This window comes from Lethenteron reissneri, unplaced genomic scaffold (assembly GCF_015708825.2).
Source record: "Lethenteron reissneri isolate LAM-NWPU_2019-01 unplaced genomic scaffold, ASM1570882v1 scaffold_1639, whole genome shotgun sequence".
NCBI classification, from domain to species: domain Eukaryota; kingdom Metazoa; phylum Chordata; class Hyperoartia; order Petromyzontiformes; family Petromyzontidae; genus Lethenteron; species Lethenteron reissneri.
In genome coordinates, this window is record NW_026891376.1 from 4,806,251 (window position 1) to 4,828,742 (window position 22,492).

General features: G+C 57.0%; 2 protein-coding genes across 3 annotated transcripts in view; one reads left to right on the forward strand and one right to left on the reverse strand.

Annotated features, from left to right (window-relative positions):
- Nucleotides 1–22,492, reverse strand: part of LOC133362983 (derlin-2-like) — a 79,386-nt gene that overhangs the window by 44,623 nt on the left and 12,271 nt on the right.
- Nucleotides 1,869–20,576, forward strand: LOC133338978 (HIRA-interacting protein 3-like). Of its 2 annotated transcripts, none has more exons than XM_061547108.1 (8): nucleotides 1,869–2,113; nucleotides 3,121–3,241; nucleotides 4,447–4,533; nucleotides 10,019–10,064; nucleotides 11,024–12,231; nucleotides 13,274–13,427; nucleotides 16,808–16,906; nucleotides 19,441–20,576. In XM_061547108.1, the coding sequence occupies exons 1-8, from the start codon at nucleotides 2,046–2,048 to the stop codon at nucleotides 19,749–19,751; spliced, it is 2,094 nt and encodes a 697-aa protein (XP_061403092.1). In that variant the 5' UTR covers nucleotides 1,869–2,045; the 3' UTR covers nucleotides 19,752–20,576. The 2 variants fall into 2 exon arrangements, with proteins under 2 accessions (XP_061403092.1, XP_061403091.1); XM_061547107.1 differs by having other exon boundaries at nucleotides 1,871–2,113; nucleotides 10,019–10,118.

Genomic DNA, 22,492 nt, shown 5'->3' on the forward strand with positions numbered 1-22,492 from the left:
CTGTATCTTCCGGAAGACGTCTGCCGTATCTTCCGGAAGACGTCAACTGTATCTTCCGGAAGACGTCTTCCGTATCTTCCGGAAGACGTCTTCCGTATCTTCCGGAAGATGTCTGCCGTTCTTCCGGAAGACGTCTTCCGTATCTTCCGGAAGACGTCTTCCGCATCTTCCGGAAGACGTCTTCCGTATCTTCCGGAAGACGTCTTCCGTATCTTCCGGAAGACGTCTTCCGTATCTTCCGGAAGACGTCTTCCGCATCTTCCGGAAGACGTCTTCCGTATCTTCCGGAAGACGTCTTCCGTATCTTCCGGAAGACGTCTTCCGTATCTTCCGGAAGACGTCTTCCGTATCTTCCGGAAAACGTCTTCCGTATCTTCCGGAAGACGTCTTCCGTATCTTCCGGAAAACGTCTTCCGTATCTTCCGGAAGACGTCTTCCGCACCTTCCGGAAGACGTCTTCCGTATCTTCCGGAAGATGTCTGTCGTATCTTCCGGAAGACGTCTTCCGTATCTTCCGGAAGACGTCTTCCGTATCTTCCGGAAGATGTCTGCCGTATCTTCCGGAAGACGTCTTCCGTATCTTCCGGAAGACGTCTGCCGTATCTTCCGGAAGACGTCAACTGTATCTTCCGGAAGACGTCTTCCGTATCTTCCGGAAGACGTCTTCCGTATCTTCCGGAAGATGTCTGCCGTTCTTCCGGAAGACGTCTTCCGTATCTTCCGGAAGACGTCTTCCGCATCTTCCGGAAGACGTCTTCCGTATCTTCCGGAAGACGTCTTCCGTATCTTCCGGAAGACGTCTTCCGTATCTTCCGGAAGACGTCTTCCGTATCTTCCGGAAGACGTCTTCCGTATCTTCCGGAAGACGTCTTCCGTATCTTCCGGAAAACGTCTTCCGTAACTTCCGGAAGACGTCTTCCGTATCTTCCGGAAAACGTCTTCCGTATCTTCCGGAAGACGTCTTCCGCACCTTCCGGAAGACGTCTTCCGTATCTTCCGGAAGATGTCTGTCGTATCTTCCGGAAGACGTCTTCCGTATCTTCCGGAAGACGTCTTCCGTATCTTCCGGAAGATGTCTGCCGTATCTTCCGGAAGACGTCTTCCGTATCTTCCGGAAGAAGTCTTCCGTATCTTCCGGAAGACGTCTTCCGTATCTTCCGGAAGACGTCTTCCGTATCTTCCGGAAGACCATCTTCCGTATCTTCCGGAAGACGTCTGCCGTATCTTCCGGAAGTCGTCTGCCGTATCTTCCGGAAGACGTCTTCCGTATCTTCCGGAAGACGTCTTCCGTATCTTCCGGAAGACATCTGCCGTATCTTCCGGAAGACGTCTGCTGTATCTTCCGGAAGACATCAACCGTATCTTCCGGAAGATCGCGATGGACATCTTCCGGAAGATTGCAACGCAGAGCCAGAATGCCACGGAAGATATCTTCCGGAAGACGGCAGAAGTCTTCCGGAAGCCGCCAGCGGTCTTCCGGAAGACGGTAGCAGTCTTCCGGAAGACGGCAGAGGTCTTCCGGAAGACGGCAGCGGTCTTCCGGAAGACGGTAGATGTCTTCCGGAAGACGACAGCGGTCTTCCGGAAGACGGCAGAAGTCTTCCGGAAGACGGCAGCGGTCTTCCGGAAGACGGCAGAAGTCTTCCGGAAGACGGCAGAAGTCTTCCGGAAGACGGCAGCGGTCTTCCGGAAGACGGTAGATGTCTTCCGGAAGACGGCAGAAGTCTTCCGGAAGACGGTAGATGTCTTCCGGAAGACGGCAGCGGTCTTCCGGAAGACGGCAGATGTCTTCCGGAAGACGGCAGCCGTCTTCCGGAAGACGGTAGAAGTCTTCCGGAAGACGGTAGAGGTCTTCCGGAAGACGGTAGATGTCTTCCGGAAGACGTCAGTTTTGGCGCGCGTCGCTGGTGGCGCGTACACGGAGAGCGCGAGGCGAGAAAAAAAGGCGCGAACATTTCCCCATCCCCTCAGCAAGCGCGCGCCGATTAATCGGTGACTAATCGATTACAAATTGGCGAAATCGATTGTATTGCCGAGGTGATAAGATGAGCGCCGTCGAGAAGGAGATGCGGCAGTTCCTGACGAACTACTTCAAGGGGCGCGCAGACATCGGGTAAGGAGGCGAGGCAGAATTGTGAGGCGTTAATTATTTTTTATTTTATTTAATTGTTTAAAAATAAAAACAACGTTTCGCTTTTGAGGGTTTTGTTCGTTGGCGTCGTCGTAGTTTGCGAACGCGCCTAAAGCTGCGTTGTTTCTTCAATGTATAAGTTCCTTTCGGTCAAAGTCACGTAGGTCTAATCGATAACAGCCGATCACGATGTTTCGATCGCAACAACAACAATTCGATATAATGCCACAACAATCTAATTCTCTGTTGTTGTTGCGAACGAAACGTCGTGATCTGTTATTGTATTTACCGAAAGAACCCAAGAATTGGAACGTGGCAGAGATTGTCATTCTTGAAAATCGATTTGAAATCGATTAATCGTTGAGCCCTCGTACAAGATGGCTAAGTAGGTGTTGACTACCTCGCCTGGTCTACAGGAGGTCTGTGTCTCATCACCATCACGGTGGCTATGAGATGTTGACTACCTCGCCTGGTCTACAGGAGGTCTGTGTCTCTCATTATCATCATCATCACGGTGGCTATGAGATGTTGACTACCTCGCCTGGTCTACAGGAGGTCTGTGTCTCTCTCATCATCACGGTGGCTATGAGATGTTGACTACCTCGCCTGGTCTACAGGAGGTCTGTGTCTCTCATCATCATCACGGTGGCTATGAGATGTTGACTACCTCGCCTGGTCTACAGGAGGTCTGCGTCTCTCTCATCATCATCATATCTGTTTGTGTGTGTATCTCTGTGTGTGTGTGTCTGTGTGTATCTCTCTGTTGTGTGTGTGTCTGTGTGTGTGTGTATCTCTGTGTGTGTGCCTCTATATATCTGGGTGTGTCTGTGTGTGTATCTTTCTGTGTGTGTCTGTGTATCACTGTGTGTGTCACTGTGTGTGTGTCTGTGTGTGTGTGTCTCTGTGTGTGTGTGTGTGTATCTCTCTATGTGTGTTTGTGTGTGTGTCTGTGTGTGTGTGTCTGTGTGTGTGTGTCTCTGTGTGTGCAGCTCGTTGACGCTGCGTAAACTGCGGGAGGCGTTTCTCTCCGCCACGTCGAGGAGCAGCCTCAAGGAGACGGAGCGAAACGACTTCAAACGTCTCGTGCTGGAGGCCCTGCACACATACACGGTACCATCATCATCATCACTAACATCATCATCATCATCACTAACATCATCACCATCACCAACACCATCATCATCACTATCATCACTAACATCATCACCATCAACATCACTAACACCATCATCACTAACACCATCACTAACACCATCATCACTAACACCATCACTAACACCATCATCACCAACATCATCACTAACATCATCACCAACATCATCACTAACACCATCATCACTAACATCATCACTAACACCATCATCACTAACACCATCACTAACATCATCATCATCACTAACATCACCAACACCATCATCACTAACATCATCACTAACATCATCACTAACATCATCACCAACATCATCACTAACACCATCATCACTAACATCATCACTAACACCATCATCACTAACATCATCACTAACACCATCATCACTAACACCATCACTAACACCATCATCACTAACACCATCACTAACACCATCACTAACATCATCACTAACACCATCATCACTAACACCATCACTAACACCATCATCACTAACACCATCACTAACACCATCACTAACATCATCACTAACACCAACATCACCAACATCACCAACATCATCATCACCAACATCACCAACATCATCACCATCATCATCACTAACATCATCACCATCATCATCACCAACATCATCACTAACATCATCACCATCATCATCACCAACATCGTCACCATCATCATCACTAACATCATCATCACCATCACCACTACCATCGTCACCAACATCATCACCACCATCACCATCACCACCATCACCATCATCACCATCACCACTACCATTGTCACCATCATCATCACCAACATCGTCATCGTCACCATCACTAACATCATCACTAACACCAACATCACCAACATCACCAACATCATCACCATCATCATCACCAACATCGTCACCATCATCATCACTACCATCGTCACCATCACTAACATCATCACTAACACCAACATCGCCAACATCGTCAGCATCATCATCACTAACATCGTCACCATCACCAACATCACCAACATCATCAGTAACACCAACATCACCAACATCATCACCAACATCACCAACATCATCACCAACATCATCACCAACATCATCACCAACATCATCACCAACATCATCACCAACACCATCACCAACATCGCCACCCCCTGTGTGCCGCCCTCCGTGTGCCGCTAGGCCTCCGCCTCATCCTCCGGCTCGTCTGATGAGGAGCCTCTGGCCCAGATGCAGAGACACAGTGAGACCAAGAGCAGCCGCTCACCTGTGAGTCACCCGCTACTCACCCACTACTCACCCACTCACTCACCCACTACTCACCCACTCACTCACCCACTACTCACCCACTCACTCACCCAGCCGCTCACCTGTGAGTCACCCGCTACTCACCCACTACTCACCCACTCACTCACCCAGCCGCTCACCTGTGAGTCACCCGCTACTCACCCACTACTCACCCACTCACCCAGCCGCTCACCTGTGAGTCACCCACTACTCACCCACTCACTCACCCGCTACTCAGCCACTCGCTCACCCAGCCGCTCACCTGTGAGTCACCCGCTACTCACCCACTACTCACCCACTCGCTCACCCAGCCGCTCACCTGTGAGTCACCCGCTACTCACCCACTACTCACCCACTCACTCACCCAGCCGCTCACCTATGAGTCACCCGCTACTCACCCACTCACTCACCCACTCACTCACCCAGCCGCTCACCTGTGAGTCACCCACTACTCACCCACTCACTCACCCGCTACTCAGCCACTCGCTCACCCAGCCGCTCACCTGTGAGTCACCCGCTACTCACCCACTACTCACCCACTCGCTCACCCAGCCGCTCACCTGTGAGTCACCCGCTACTCACCCACTACTCACCCACTCACCCAGCCGCTCACCTGTGAGTCACCCACTACTCATCCACTCACTCACCCAGCCGCTCACCTGTGAGTCACCCACTACTCACCCACTACTCACCCACTCACTCACCCAGCCGCTCACCTGTGAGTCACCCACTACTCACCCACGTCACTCACCCAGCCGCTCACCTGTGAGTCACCCACTACTCCCCCACTACTCACCCACTCACTCACCCAGCCGCTCACCTTGTGAGTCACCCACTACTCACCCACTCACTCACCCAGCCGCTCACCTGTGAGTCACCCACTACTCACCCACTACTCACCCCACTCACTCACCCAGCCGCTCACCTGTGAGTCACTCCGCTACTCACCCACTACTCACCCACTCACTCACCCAGCCGCTCACCTGTGAGTCACCCGCTACTCACCCACTACTCACCCACTCACTCACCCAGCCGCTCACCTGTGAGTCACCCGCTACTCACCCACTACTCACCCACTCACTCACCCAGCCGCTCACCTGTGAGTCACCCACTACTCACCCACTCACTCACCCAGCCGCTCACCTGTGAGTCACCCACTACTCACCCACTACTCACCCACTCACTCACCCAGCCGCTCACCTGTGAGTCACCCACTACTCACCCACTCCCATCACCCAGCCGCTCACCTGTGAGTCACCCACTACTCACCTACTACTCACCCACTCACTCACCCAGCCGCTCACCTGTGAGTCACCCACTACTCACCCACTCACTCACCCAGCCGCTCACCTGTGAGTCACCCACTACTCACCCACTACTCACCCACTACTCACCCACTCACTCACCCAGCCGCTCACCTGTGAGTCACCCGCTACTCACCCACTACTCACCCACTCACTCACCCAGCCGCTCACCTGTGAGTCACCCACTACTCACCCACTCACTCACCCAGCCGCTCACCTGTGAGTCACCCACTACTCACCCACTACTCACCCACTCACTCACCCAGGCCGCTCACTCTGTGAGTCACCCACTACTCACCCACTCACTCACCCCAGCCGCTCACCTGTGAGTCACCCACTACTCACCCACTACTCACCCACTCACTCACCCAGCCGCTCACCTGTGAGTCACCCACTACTCACCCACTCACTCACCCAGCCGCTCACCTGTGAGTCACCCACTACTCACCCACTACTCACCCACTCACTCACCCAGCCGCTCACCTGTGAGTCACCCGCTACTCACCCACTACTCACCCACTCACTCACCCAGCCGCTCACCTGTGAGTCACCCACTACTCACCCACTCACTCACCCAGCCGCTCACCTGTGAGTCACCCACTACTCACCCACTACTCACCCACTCACTCACCCAGCCGCTCACCTGTGAGTCACCCACTACTCACCCACTCACTCACCCAGCCGCTCACCTGTGAGTCACCCACTACTCACCCACTACTCACCCACTCACTCACCCAGCCGCTCACCTGTGAGTCACCCGCTACTCACCCACTACTCACCCACTCACTCACCCACTACTCACCCACTCGCTCACCCAGCCACTCACCTGTGAGTCACCCGCTACTCACCCACTACTCACCCACTCACTCACCCGCTAATCACCCACTCGCTCACCCAGCCACTCACCTGTGAGTCACCCGCTACTCACCCACTACTCACCCACTCACTCACCCAGCCGCTCACCTGTGAGTCACCCACTACTCACCCACTCGCTCACCCAGCCGCTCACCTGTGAGTCACCCGCTACTCACCCACTACTCACCCACTCCCTCACCCACTACTCGCCCACTCGCTCACCCGCTACTCACCCACTACTCACCCACTCGCTCACCTGTGAGTCACCCGCTACTCACCCACTACTCACCCACTCGCTCACCCGCTAATCACCCACTCGCTCACCCAGCCACTCACCTGTGAGTCACCCGCTACTCACCCACTACTCACCCACTACTCACCCACTCACTCACCCAGCCGCTCACCTGTGAGTCACCCACTACTCACCCACTCGCTCACCCAGCCGCTCACCTGTGAGTCACCCGCTACTCACCCACTACTCACCCACTCGCTCACCCAGCCGCTCACCTGTGAGTCACCCGCTACTCACCCACTACTCACCCACTCACTCACCCAGCCGCTCACCTGTGAGTCACCCGCTACTCACCCACTCACTCACCCACTCACTCACCCACTCACTCACCCAGCCGCTCACCTGTGAGTCACCCGCTACTCACCCACTACTCACCCACTCACTCACCCAGCCGCTCACCTGTGAGTCACCCGCTACTCACCCACTACTCACCCACTCACTCACCCAGCCGCTCACCTGTGAGTCACCCACTACTCACCCACTCACTCACCCACTCGCTCACCCAGCCGCTCACCTGTGAGTCACCCGCTACTCACCCACTCACTCACCCAGCCGCTCACCTGTGAGTCACCCGCTACTCACCCACTACTCACCCACTCACTCACCCAGCCGCTCACCTATGAGTCACCCGCTACTCACCCACTCACTCACCCACTCGCTCACCCAGCCGCTCACCTGTGAGTCACCCACTACTCACCCACTACTCACCCACTCACTCACCCAGCCGCTCACCTGTGAGTCACCCACTACTCACCCACTCGCTCACCCGCTACTCACCCACTACTCACCCACTCGCTCACCCGCTAATCACCCACTCGCTCACCCACTCGCTCACCCACTCACCCAGTTGCTCACCCACTCGCTCACCAGTGAGACACCCACTACTCACCCACTACTCACCCACTACTCACCCACTCGCTACTCACCCACTCGCTCACCCACTCGCTACTCACCCACTCGCTACTCACCCACTCGCTCACCCACTCGCTCACCCACTACTCACCCACTCGCTACTCGCCCACTCGCTCACCCGCTACTCACCCACTCGCTCACCCACTCGCTCACCCGCTACTCACCCACTCGCTCACCCACTCGCTCACCCACTCGCTCACCCACTACTCACCCACTCGCTCACCCACTCGCTCACCCACTACTCACCCACTCGCTCACCCACTCGCTCACCCGCTACTCACCCACTCGCTCACCCACTCACTTGCTCACCCACTATACGGGTGAGTGGGTGAGTGGGTGTGCGGGCGGGTGAATGAGTGGGTGGGTGAGGTGGGTGGGTGGGTGAGTGGGTGGGTGAGTGGGTGGGTGGGTGAGTGGGTGGGTGAGTGGGTGGGTGAGTGGGTGGGTGGGTGAGTGGGTGTGCGGGCGGGTGAATGGGTGGGTGGGTGAGTGGGTGGGTGGGTGAGTGGGTGGGTGGGTGGGTGAGTGGGTGGGTGGGTGAGTGGTGGGTGAGTGGGTGGGTGAGTGGGTGGGTGTGAGTGGGTGAGTGGGTGGGTGAGGGGTGGGTGGGTGGGGTGGGTGAGTGGGTGGTGAGTGGGTGGGTGGGTGGGTGAGTGTGTGAGTGAGTGGGTGGGTGAGTGAGTGGGTGGGTGAGTGGGTGGGTGAGTGGGTGGGTGTGCGGGTGGGTGAGTGGGTGGGTGGGTGAGTGAGTGAGTGGGTGAGTGGGTGAGTGGGTGGGTGAGTGGGTGGGTGGGTGGGTGGGTGAGTGGGTGGGTGAGTGGGTGGGTGGGTGAGTGGGTGGGTGGGTGAGTGGGTGGGTGGGTGGGTGAGTGGGTGGGTGGGTGAGTGAGTGGGTGAGTGGTGAGTGAGTGGGTGAGTGGTGAGTGAGTGTGTGAGTGGTGAGTGAGTGGGTGGGTGAGTGAGTGGGTGTGCGGGCGGGTGAGTGGGTGGGTGGGTGAGTGGGTGGGTAAATGGGTGGGTGAGTGGGTGGGTAAATGGGTGGGTGAGTGGGTGGGTGAGTGGGTGAGTGGTGAGTGAGTGGGTGGGTGAGTGAGTGGGTGAGTGAGTGGGTGAGTGGTGAGTGAGTGGGTGGGTGAGTGAGTGGGTGTGCGGGCGGGTGAGTGGGTGAGTGAGTGAGTGAGTGGGTGGGTGGGTGAGTGAGTGAGTGTGTGGGTGGGTGGGTGAGTGGGTGGGTGAGTGAGTGGGTGAGTGGGTGGGTGAGTGGGTGGGTGAGTGAGTGGGTGAGTGGTGAGTGAGTGGGTGGGTGAGTGAGTGAGTGTTTGAGTGAGTGGGTGAGTGGGTGGGTGGGTGAGTGGGTGAGTGAGTGGGTGAGTGGGTGAGTGGGTGGGTGAGTGAGTGGGTAAGTGGTGAGTGAGTGGGTGGGTGAGTGAGTGGGTGTGCGGGCGGGTGAGTGGGTGGGTGGGTGAGTGGGTGGGTGGTGGGTGGGTGGGTGAGTGGGTGGGTGAGTGAGTGGGTGGGTGGGTGAGTGAGTGGGTGGGTGGGTGAGTGGGTGGGTGGGTGAGTGAGTGGGTGGGTGAGGGTGGGTGAGTGGGTGAGTGAGTGGGTGGGTGAGTGGGTGAGTGAGTGGGTGGGTGGGTGAGTGAGTGGGTGGGTGAGTGGTGAGTGAGTGGGTGGTGAGTGAGTGGGTGAGTGGTGAGTGAGTGGTGAGTGAGTGGGTGGGTGAGTGAGTGGGTGTGCGGGCGGGTGAGTGGGTGGGTGAGTGGGTGAGTGAGTGGGTAGGTGGGTGAGCGGGTGGGTGGGTCAGTCGGTGGGTGAGTGGGTGGGTGAGTGGGTGGGTGGGTGGGTGAGCGGGTGGGTGGGTGAGCGGGTGGGTAAGCGGGTGGGCGAGTGGGTGAGCGGGTGGGCGAGTGGGTGAGCGGGTGGGCGAGTGGGTGAGCGGGTGGGCGAGTGGGTGAGCGGGTGGGTGGGCGGGTAGGCGGGTGAGTGGGTGGGTGAGTGCGTGGGTGAGTGGGTGGGTGAGTGGGTGGGTGGGTGGGTGAGTGGTGAGTGAGTGGGTCGGTGAGTGAGTGAGTGGGTGGGTGAGTGGTGAGTGACTGTCTCTCAGGTGAGGAAGCGAGGTCGTGGCTCAGAGGGCGACTCCTCCGTCTCGGGTGAGTCACCCACTCACCCGGTGAAGAGACGAAGAGCGGAGTCACCCTCACCTGGTGAACCTCACCCACCCACTCACCCACTCACTCAACCACTCACTCACCCACCCACCCACTCACTTGCCCACTCACTCTCTCACCCACCCACTCACCCACTCACTCACTCATTCACCCACTCACCCACTCACTCACCCACTCACTCACCCACTCATTCACTCACCCACCCACTCACTCATTTACCCACTCACCCACTCACTCACCCACTCACCCACTCACCCACCCACTCACTCACCCACTCACCCACCCACTCACCCACCCACTCAACCACCCACTCACTCACCCACTCACTCACCCACTCACTCACCCACTCACCCACCCACTCACCCACCCACTCAACCACCCACTCACTCACCCACTCACCCACTCACTCACCCACCCACTCACCCACTCACTCACCCACCCACTCACCCACCCACTCACCCACCCACTCACTCACCCACCCACCCACCACTCACTCACCCACTCACTCACCCACCCACTCACTCACCCACCCACTCACCCACTCACTCACCCACTCACCCACTCACTCACCCACCCACTCACTCACTCACCCACTCATCCACCCACTCACTCACCCACTCACTCACCCACCCACTCACCCACTCACTCACTCACCCACCCACCCACTCACTCACTCATTCACCCACTCACTCACCCACTCATTCATTCACGCACCCACTCACTCATTTACCCACTCACCCACTCACCCACTCACTCACTCACTCACCCACCCACCCACTCACCCACCCACTCACCCACCCACTCACTCACCCACCCACTCACCCACTCACTCACCCACCCACTCACCCACCCACTCACCCACTCACCCACCCACTCACCCACCCACTCACCCACACACTCACTCACTCACCCACCCCCCTCACCCTCTAACCCTCCCGCAGACTCATCGAGCGTTGAACGGAAACCCAGCGGCAGACAAAATCAATCGGCTGCAGGCGGGAAGACAAAGACGGCCTTGAAGACAAAGGTCCCGGTGAAGACAAAGGCCCCGGTGAAAACAAAGGCAGCCGGGAAGACAAAGGCAGCCGGGAAGAGGTCACCGAAAATGTCTGACGATGAAGATGATGATGATGGTAGTGATGGTAGTGATGGTAGTGATAGTGAGGATAGTGATGGTGATGTCAAAAAATCCGGCACCGTTAACAAACGGAAGAAACCTTCCATCACAAAGGAGAGCGATGATGGTAGTGATGGTAGTGATGGTAGCGATGGTAGTGATGGTGGTGATGGTGATGGTAGTGATGGTAGTGATGGTGATGTTAAAAAATCCAGCACCGTTAACAAACAAAAGAAACCTTCCATCAGAAAGGACAGTGATGATGGTAGTGATGGTAGTGATGGTAGTGATGGTGGTGATGGTGATATTAAAAAATCCGGCATCGTTAACAAACAGAAGAAACCTTCCATCAGAAAGGAGAGCGATGATGTTAGTGATGGCAGTGATGGCAGTGATGGTGGTGATGGTGGTGATGGTGGTGATGGTGGTGATGGTAGTGATGGTGATGTTGATGTCAAAAAATCCGGCACCGTTTCCCAACGGAAGAAATCTGCCGTCACAAAGGACAGCGATGATGGTGGTGATGGTGATGGTAGTGATGGTGATGTTAAAAAATCCGGCACCGTTAACAAACAGAAGAAACCTTCCATCACAAAGGACAGTGATGATGGTAGTGATGGTGATGGTAGTGATGGTAGTGATGGTGATGGTAGTGGCAAGGGTGATGTTAAAAAATCCGGCACCGCCACCAAACGGAAGAAACCTTCCGTCACAAAGGACAGTGATGATGGTAGTGATGGTAGTGATAGTAGCGATGGTAGCGATGGTAGTGATGGTGATGGTAGTGGCAAGGGTGATGTCAAAAAATCCGGCACCGTTATCAAACGGAAGAAATCTTCCGTCACAAAGGACAGTGATGATGGTAGTGATGGTAGTGATGGTAGTGATGGTAGTGGCAAGGGTGATGTCAAAAAATCCAGCACCGCTGCCAAACGCAAGAAGTCTTCCAGCGGAAGTGGCGGCGATGGTGGCGGCGATGGCGGTGGCGGCAGGCGGAAGGGAAAGTCGGCAAAGAAGTCAACGGAAAGGAAGGTGAGCGGTCGGTCGGTATGGTGTGCGGGTTGGCAAGTCGCGTGTGTGTCTGTGTGTGTCTGTCTGTGTGTCTATCACACACAGACATGCCTAAACAGCTTTTGTTTGGCCGGATCGAGGGGGCTAAACGGGCACGGCACGGGCTAGAGAAGAGATGGAGTGACGTGGTACAGGAGGACGTGGAGCTGAGTGGACTTGCCGATGACCGGTACCAGCGGTGTCAAGATCGGCCTCAGTGGAGGAGGCTCGTGAAGGATGCTACTGGGCAGTTGGAGGCAGTCGCCCTCCAACAACAACGGAGGGCGGAGGAGCGACGCTCACAACAACGAGCGGAGCGCCGGGTGGCTAAAGCACAGCAAGTTGGCACAGTAGGGGGCACAGGTGGTGCATCAGCCAGTCATCTTGGTCAGTCGACCCGTGGCACCTCCTGGGTCTGCCCCGTGACCTCCTGCCAGCGGGCATTCGACACTTCACGTGGCCTTAACGTGCACCAAGCCTGGCACAGGCGTCGTGGTGAATGGCGGTTGTTGTTGTGTGTGTGTATCAGTGCTGTGTGTGTGTCTATCAGTGCTGTGTGTGTGTATCAGTGCTGTGTGTGTGTGTGTCTCAGTGCTGTGTGTGTGTGTATCAGTGCTGTGTGTGTGTGTATCAGTGCTGTGTGTGTGTCTATCAGTGCTGTGTGTGTGTGTGTCTCAGTGCTGTGTGTGTGTGTGTATCAGTGCTGTGTGTGTGTGTGTCTGTGTGTCTCAGTGCTGTGTGTGTATGTCTCAGTGCTGTGTCTATCAGTGCTGTGTGTGTGTGTGTCTCAGTGCTGTGTGTGTTGTGTATCAGTGCTGTGTGTGTCTATCAGTGCTGTGTGTGTGTGTGTGTATCAGTGCTGTGTGTGTGTGTCTCTATCGGTGCTGTGTGTGTGTGTGTGTCTATCAGTGCTGTGTGTGTGTGTGTCTCAGTGCTGTGTGTGTGTGTGTCTCAGTGCTGTGTGTGTGTCTCAGTGCTGTGTGTGTGTGTCTCTATCGGTGCTGTGTGTGTGTGTGTCTAACAGAGCGCTGAGGATCACCCGGCAGTGCAGCGCTTGAAGCGCTACCTGCTTGCGTGTGGAGTGCGCTGTCGCTACGCCAAGTTGCTGAGCGACTGCCACTCGCGGTCGGCACGCGTACGCAGGCTGCAGGAAGAGCTGCAGCAAGCCGGGATGAAAGGTACGGAGAGAGACACGGGGAGAGAGGGAGAGACACGGGGAGAGAGAGAGACACACGGGGAGAGAGAGAGAGACACGGGGAGAGAGCGAGAGAGACATGGAGAGAGAGACACTGAGAGAGAGGGAGACAGGGAGAGAGAGGGAGAGACACGGGGAGAGAGAGGGAGACAAGGGGAGAGAGAGAGACACGGAGAGAGAGCGAGACACGGAGAGAGAGAGAGACACGGGGAGAGAGCGAGAGAGACATGGAGAGAGAGACACTGAGAGAGAGAGAGAGACACGGGGAGAGAGAGGGAGACACGGGGAGAGAGGGAGAGACACGGGGAGAGAGAGGGAGAGACACGGGGAGAGAGAGGGAGAGACACGGGGAGAAAGGGAGAGACACGGGGAGAGAGAGGGAGAGACACGGGGAGAGACACAGGGAGAGACACGGGGAGAGAGAGGGAGAGACACGGGGAGAGAGAGGGAGAGACACGGGGAGAGACACGGGGAGAGACACGGGGAGAGAGAGGGAGAGATACGGGGAGAGACACGGGGAGAGACACGGGGAGAGAGAGGGAGAGACACGGGGAGAGAGAGGGAGAGACACGGGGAGAGAGAGGGAGAGAAACGGGGAGAGACACGGGGAGAGAGACGCGGGGAGAGACGCGGGGGGAGAGAGACACGGGGGGAGACACGGGGAGAGAGACACGGGGGGGGAGACGCGGGGAGAGAGACGCGGGGAGAGAGACGCGGGGAGAGAGACGCGGGGAGAGAGACGCGGGGAGAGAGACGCGGGGAGAGAGACGCGGGGAGAGAGACGGGGGGAGAAAGGGAGAGACACGGGGAGAGAGAGAGAGAGACACGGGGAGAGACACGGGGAGAGACACGGGGGGAGAAAGGGAGAGACACGGGGAGAGAGAGAGAGAGAGACACGGGGAGAGACACGGGGAGAGACACGGGGAGAGAGAGGGAGAGACACGGGGAGAGACACGGGGAGAGAGAGGGAGAGACACGGGGAGAGAGAGGGAGAGACACGGGGAGAGAGAGGGAGAGACATGGGGAGAGACACGGGGAGAGAAACGGGGATAGACGCGGGGAGAGACGCGGGGGGAGAGAGACACGGGGAGAGACACGGGGGGAGAGACGCGGGGAGAGACGGAGAGACGCGGGGAGAGAGACGCGGGGAGAGAGACGCGGGGAGAGAGACGCGGGAGAGAGAAGGTGGGAAGAGACACGGGGGGAGAGACGCGGGAGAGAGACGCGGGGAAGAGACGTGGGGAGAGAGACGCGGGGAGAGACACGGGGAGAGACACGCGGGGAGAGACACGCGGGGAGAGACACGCGGGGAGAGAGACACGGGGAGAGAGACACGGTGAGAGAGACACGGGAGAGAGACGCGGGGAGAGACGCGGGGAGAGACACGCGGGGAGAGAGACACGGGGAGAGACACGCGGGGAGAGACACGGGGAGAGAGACGCGGGGAGAGAGACACGCGGGAGAGAGACACGGGGAGAGACACGGGGAGAGAGATACGGGGAGAGAGACACGGGAGAGACACGGGAGAGAGACACGGGGAGAGAGACACGGGGAGAGAGACGCGGGGAGAGACACGCGGGGAGAGACACGCGGGAGGACACGCGGGGAGAGAGACGCGGGGAGAGAGGGGAGAGACACGCGGGGAGAGGACACCGCGGGTGGAGAGAGACACGGGGAAGAGAGAGACACGCGGGGGAGAGACACGCGGGGAGAGAGACACGGGGAGAGAGACACGGTGAGAGAGACACGGGGAGAGAGACGCAGGGAGAGACACGGTGAGAGAGACACGGGGAGAGACACGCGGGGAGAGACACGGGAGAGAGACGCGGGGAGAGACACGGGGAGAGAGACGCGGGGAGAGACACGCGGGGAGAGAGACACGCGGGGAGAGAGACACGGTGAGAGAGACACGGGAGAGAGACACGGTGAGAGAGACACGGGGAGAGACACGCGGGGAGAGACACGGGGAGAGAGACGCGGGGAGAGACACGCGGGGAGAGAGACACGGGGAGAGAGATACGGGGAGAGAGACACGGTGAGAGAGACACGGGGAGAGACACGGGGAGAGAGACACGGTGAGAGAGACACGGGGAGAGACACGCGGGGAGAGACACGCGGGGAGAGACACGCGGGGAGAGAGACGCGGGGAGAGAGACGCGGGGGAGAGACACGGGGAGAGAGACGCGGGAGAGAGACGCGGGAGAGAGACGCGGGGAGAGAGACGCGGGGAGAGAGACACGGGGAGAGACACGCGGGGAGAGACACGCGGGGAGAGACACGGGGAGAGAGATACGGGGAGAGAGATACGGGGAGAGAGACGCGGGGAGAGAGACGCGAAGAGAGGGACACGGGGAGAGACACGGGGAGAGAGAATTTCTGTGCGTGTGCTCCAGCGGGAGGTGTTGGGTGGACGTGGAGCTGAGTGGACTTGCCGATGGCCGGTACCAGCGGTGTTAAAACATCGGCCTCTGTGGAGGAGGAGGAGGCTCGTGGAAGGACGTCGCTACTGAGCAGTGCCAGGCTAGGTGCACCGTGAGGCTGCCGCTGGGCAGTTGGAGGCAGTCGCCTTCCAGCAACAACGGAGGGCGGAGGAGCGACGCTCACAACAACGAGCGGAGCGCCGGGTGGCTAAAGCACAGCAACTTGGCACAGTAGGGGGCACAGGTGGTGCATCAGCCAGTCATCTCGGTCATCTCAGTCAGTCGACCCGTGGCACCTGCTGGGTCTGCCCCGTGACCTCCTCCTCGTGCACCTAGCCTGGCACAGCAGTACAACCCGTGGCACCTGCTGGTTCTATCCTGTGACCTCATGCACCTAGCCTGGCACAGCAGTCAACCCGTGGCACCTGCAGGGTCTGTCCCGTGTCCTCCTCCTCGTGCACCTAGCCTGGCACAGGCACCGTGGTGACATCACCGCCACTTAGTGGCGAATGACGGTTGTTGTTGTTGTTGTGGTGAGTGGTGAGTGAGTGATTGGTGAGTGGTGAGTGAGTGATTGGTGAGTGGTGAGTGAGTGATTGGTGAGTGATTGGTGAGTGATTGGTGAGTGGTGAGTGAGTGAGTGATTGGTGAGTGGTGAGTGAGTGATTGGTGAGTGATTGGTGAGTAATTGGTGAGTGATTGGTGAGTGATTGGTGAGTGGTGAGTGAGTGATTGGTGAGTGATTGGTGAGTGATTGGTGAGTGGTGAGTGAGTGATTGGTGAGTGATTGGTGAGTGATTGGTGAGTGAGTGGTGAGTGATTGGTGAGTGATTGGTGAGTGAGTGGTGAGTGATTGGTGAGTGATTGGTGAGTGATTGGTGAGTGGTGAGTGAGTGATTGGTGAGTGATTGGTGAGTGATTGGTGAGTATCCTCACGGCACAGGGAAGCCGACGCTGGAGAAGTGTCGGAGGTTGAAGGCCAAGAGGGAGGAGGCTGCAGAAGTGGCAGAGCTGGACTCTAGAAACATTATCGTCACCACAGGTACACTCACCACTCACTCACACACTCACCCACCACTCACCCACACACTCACCCACACACTCACCCACACACTCACCCACACACTCACCCACACACTCACCCACCCACCACTCACCCACACACTCACCCACACACTCACCCATACACTCACCCACACACTCACCCACACACTCACCCACACACTCACCCACACACTCACCCACACACTCACCCACACACTCCACCACTCACCCACACACTCACCCACACACTCACACACTCACCCACACACTCACCCACACACTCACTCACACACTCACACACTCACCCACACACTCACACACTCACCCACACACTCACACACTCACTCACTCACCCACACACTCACCCACACACTCACCCACACACTCACCCACACACTCACCCACACACTCACCCACACACTCACCCACACACTCACCCACACACTCACCCACACACTCACCCACACACTCACCCACACACTCACCCACACACTCACCACTCACCCACACACTCACCCACACACTCACCCACACACTCACCCACACACTCACCCACACACTCACCCACACACTCACCCACACACTCACCACTCACTCACGAAGCTGGACTCTAGAAACATCATCGTCACCACTGGTACACTCACCAATCACTCACCAATCACTCACCAATCACTCACCAATCACTCACACACTCACTCACCAACTCACTCACTCATCAACTCACTCGCACACTCACTCACCAACTCACTCGCACACTCACTCACACACTCACCACTCACTCACCCACACACTCACCCACACACCCACCCACCCACTCACCCACACACTCACCCACACACCCACCCACCCACTCACCCACACACTCACCCACACACTCACTCACACACCCACCCACACACTCACCCACACACTCACCCACACACTCACCCACACACTCACCCACACACTCACCCACACACCCACCCACCCACTCACCCACACACTCACCCACACACCCACCCACACACCCACCCACCCACTCACCCACACACTCACCCACACACTCACCCACACACTCACCCACACACCCACCCACACACTCACCCACACACTCACCCACACACTCACCCACACACTCACCCACACACCCACCCACACACTCACCCACACACTCACCCACACACCCACCCACACACTCACCCACACACTCACCCACACACTCACTCGTACACACACGAAGCTGGACTCTAGAAACATCATCGTCACCACAGGTACACTCACCACTCACTCACCAATTACTCACCAATCACTCACCAATTACTCACCACTCACCAATCACTCACCAATCACTCACCAATCACTCACCAATCACTCACCACTCACCAATCACTCACCAATCACTCACCAATCACTCACCAATTACTCACCACTCACCAATCACTCACCAATCACTCACCAATTACTCACCAATCACTCACCAATTACTCACCACTCACCCACACACCACTCACCCACACACTCACTACTCATACACTCACTCACACACTCACCCACTCACTCACGAAGCTGGACTCTAGAAACATCATCGTCACCACTGGTACACTCACCAATCACTCACCAATCACTCACCAATCACTCACCAATCACTCACACACTCACTCACCAACTCACTCACTCATCAACTCACTCGCACACTCACTCACCAACTCACTCGCACACTCACTCACACACTCACCACTCACTCACCCACACACTCACCCACACACCCACCCACCCACTCACCCACACACTCACCCACACACCCACCCACCCACTCACCCACACACTCACCCACACACTCACCCACACACTCACCCACACACTCACCCACACACCCACCCACACACTCACCCACACACTCACCCACCCACCCACACACTCACCCACACACCCACCCACACACTCACCCACACACTCACCCACACACTCACCCACACACTCACCCACACACCCACCCACCCACTCACCCACACACCCACCCACACACTCACCCACACACTCACCCACACACCCACCCACCCACTCACCCACACACTCACCCACACACCCACCCACTCACCCACACGCTCACCCACCCACTCACCCACACACTCACCCACACACCCACCCACCCACCCACTCACCCACTCACCCACCCACCCACTCACCCACCCACCCACACACCCTCACCCTCTACAAATGTTCACAATCCCCCATTCCCCGTCTCGCCCCAGGCCGCCCCAAGCGCACCAACGTTTGGAGTCTTTACAACGCCCCCACCACCACCGCCACCACCACCACCCACTCACCCACACACCAACTCACCCACCCACCAACTCACCCACCCACACACTCACTCACCCACACACTCACTCACCCACACGCTCATTCACACACCAACTCACCCACCCGCTCACCCATACGCCCACTCACCCACCAACTCACCCACACACACATCCACCCACTCACCCACCCACACACACACCCTCACCCTCTACAAATGTTCACAATCCCCCATTCCCCGTCTCGCCCCAGGCCGCCCCAAGCGCACCAACGTTTGGAGTCTTTACAACGCCCCCACCACCACCGCCACCACCACCTCAACGCAGCAGCAGCAGCGGCAGGAGGATGATGAAGATAAAGATGTCCACGACTACCTCGAGCAGTCCCCTGCGAAGCTGCGAGCGCTGCCCTCGGACGACGACTCGGCAGCGGCGACGGACGAGGAGTCGGCAGCAGCGGGAGGAGGAGGAGGAGGGCGGCCCAGGAAAGGCCTGTCGGCCTGGGCCGGGCTCCGCGGGATCATCAGCGACGATGGGGACAGCGGCGGTGACGATGATGAGTGAGGTGGTGGTGAGGAGGTGGTGAGGTGGTTGTGGTGGTGAGGTGGAGGTGGTGGTGAGGAGGAGCTACTTGCCGTTGCAAGGGCCGGTTTCCACTTTCAGTGTCTCATCAGCAGCCAGGCTCTGAGTGAATCACTGCCGCTGTGTGTGTTTGTGTGTCACTGTGTGTGTGTGTGTGTGTCACTGTGTGTGTGTGTGTGTCACTGTGTGTGTGTGTGTGTCACTGTGTGTGTGTGTGTGTCACTGTGTGTGTGTCACTGTGTGTCTGTGTGTGTGTGTCTGTGTGTGTCACTGTGTGTGTGTCACTGTGTGTGTGTCACTGTGTGTGTGTGTCACTGTGTGTGTGTGTCACTGTGTGTGTCACTGTGTGTGTGTGTCACTGTGTGTGTGTGTTTGTCACTGTGTGTGTGTTTGTCACTGTGTGTGTGTCACTGTGTGTATGTGTGTCACTGTGTGTGTGTCATTGTGTTTGTGTCACTGTGTGTGTGTCACTGTGTGTGTGTGCGTCGTGGTGACGTCACCGCCACTTAGTGGCGAATGGCGGTTGTTGTTGTCACTGTGTGTGTCACTGTGTGTATGTGTGTCACTGTGTGTGTCACTGTGTGTGTCACTGTGTGTGTGTCACTGTGTGTGTCACTGTGTGTGTCACTGTGTGTGTGTGTGTCACTGTGTGTGTGTGTGTCACTGTGTGTGTGTCACTGTGTGTGTGTGTGTGTGTCACTGTGTGTGTGTGTCACTGTGTGTGTGTGTGCCACTCAGAGTTGCGCTTCATGGTAACTTCATGTAACTTCTAGTGGGGTGGTTTTTGGAACGTTTTAATGTTCAATAAAGTGTTTTTGTTTTTTAAAAATTTGATTTTGTACCCCCTGATCTGTGGGGTGAAACTGAGTCAGAGAGACCCACAGACTCACCACACAGAGACCCACAGACTCACCACACAGAGACCCACAGACTCACCACACAGAGACCCACAGACTCACCACACAGAGACCCACAGACTCACCACACAGAGACCCATAGATACACCACACAGAGACCCACAGACTCACCACACAGAGACCCACAGACCCACTACACAGAGACCCACAGACTCACTACACAGAGACCCACAGACTCGTCACACAGAGACCCACAGACTCACCACGCAGAGACCCACAGACTCACCACAAAGAGACCCATAGACTCGCCACACAGAGACCCACAGACTCACCACACAGAGACCCATAGATACACCACACAGAGACCTATAGACTCACCACAGAGACAGTAACAAAAATACAGAAAGTGACACTGACACACCAGCATTCGACACTAAGTGACGGTGACGTCATCACGACGCTTGTGCCAGGCCATGTGCACCTTGAGGCCACGTGAAGTGTCGAACGCCCGCTGGCAGGAGGTCATGGGGCAGACCCAGCAGGTACCACGGGTCGACTGACTGAGATGACCGAGATGACTGGCTGATGCACCACCTGTGCCCCCTACTGTGCCAACTTGCTGTGCTTTAGCCACCCGGCGCTCCGCTCGTTGTTGTGAGCGTCGCTCCTCCGCCCTCCGTTGTTGTTGGAGGGCGACTGCTGCCAACTTCCCAGTAGCGTCCTTCACGAGCCTCCTCCACAGAGGCCGATCTTGACACCGCTGGTACCGGTCATCGGCAAGTCCACTCAGCTCCACGTCCTCCTGTACCACATCACTCCATCTCTTCTCTAGCCTGTGCCGCGCCCGTTTAGCCCCCTCGATCCGGCCGAACAAAAGCTGTTTAGGCATGCGGTGGCTGGGCATGCGGGCTACATGGCCCAGCCAACGCAGCCTTGCCTGCCGGAGCTCACCGATGGGACTTTGCCCAGATCTTTCAAGGATTTGTGAGCTCACAATCCAGCCTGCAGGTTAAACCCAGGATGGATCGTAGGCAGGCCAGCCGAAATATTTCGAACCGGCGAAGATGCTCCATTATGGGGGTCCACGTTTCGCAAGCGTAGAGAAGGGAGGGAATGATTGTGGCCGAGAAGACCCGAAGCTTCGTGCGGAGTGACAGACCAGGTAGCTTCCACACAGTGTTACGCAACCGATGCAAAGATATTGCCGCTCGACTGATTCGGAGTGAGACCTCTGCTGTTAAACCGGCGCCGGTCATGAGCACACTGCCCAGGTATGGAAAACTCTCCACTCTCCACTACTGCCCCATCACCGATTGGGAGTTGTGGGGGTGGAGTGTCCGATGGTACAAAATACCCAGGCAGGTGCTTCGTTTTGGTGGGGCTGATGGTAAGGCCCCACCTCTTAGTGGCACGCTCCAGTCTCCGCAGCAGCGTCTCCAACTCCTCTTCTGAATGAGCAGCAATTACAAGATCATCGGCATACATAACGTGGTTGACCAATAGGGAGCCATCCCTTGATTGCACCCGGGCATCGATCAGCCTCCCATTGTATTGTATCTGTACCAGATAGGAATTCCTCTGGTACACAGTGACACACACGCCACACACACCGCACACACACAGTGACACACCCCACACAGTGACACACACCCCACACACAGTGACACACACCACACACACAGTGACACCACACACAGTGACACACACCACACACACAGTGACACACACCACACAGTGACACACGCACACAGTGACACACCACTCACACACAGTGACACACACACCACACAGTGACACACACCACACAGTGACACACACGCACACAGTGACACACCACACACACACAGTGACACACACCACACAGTG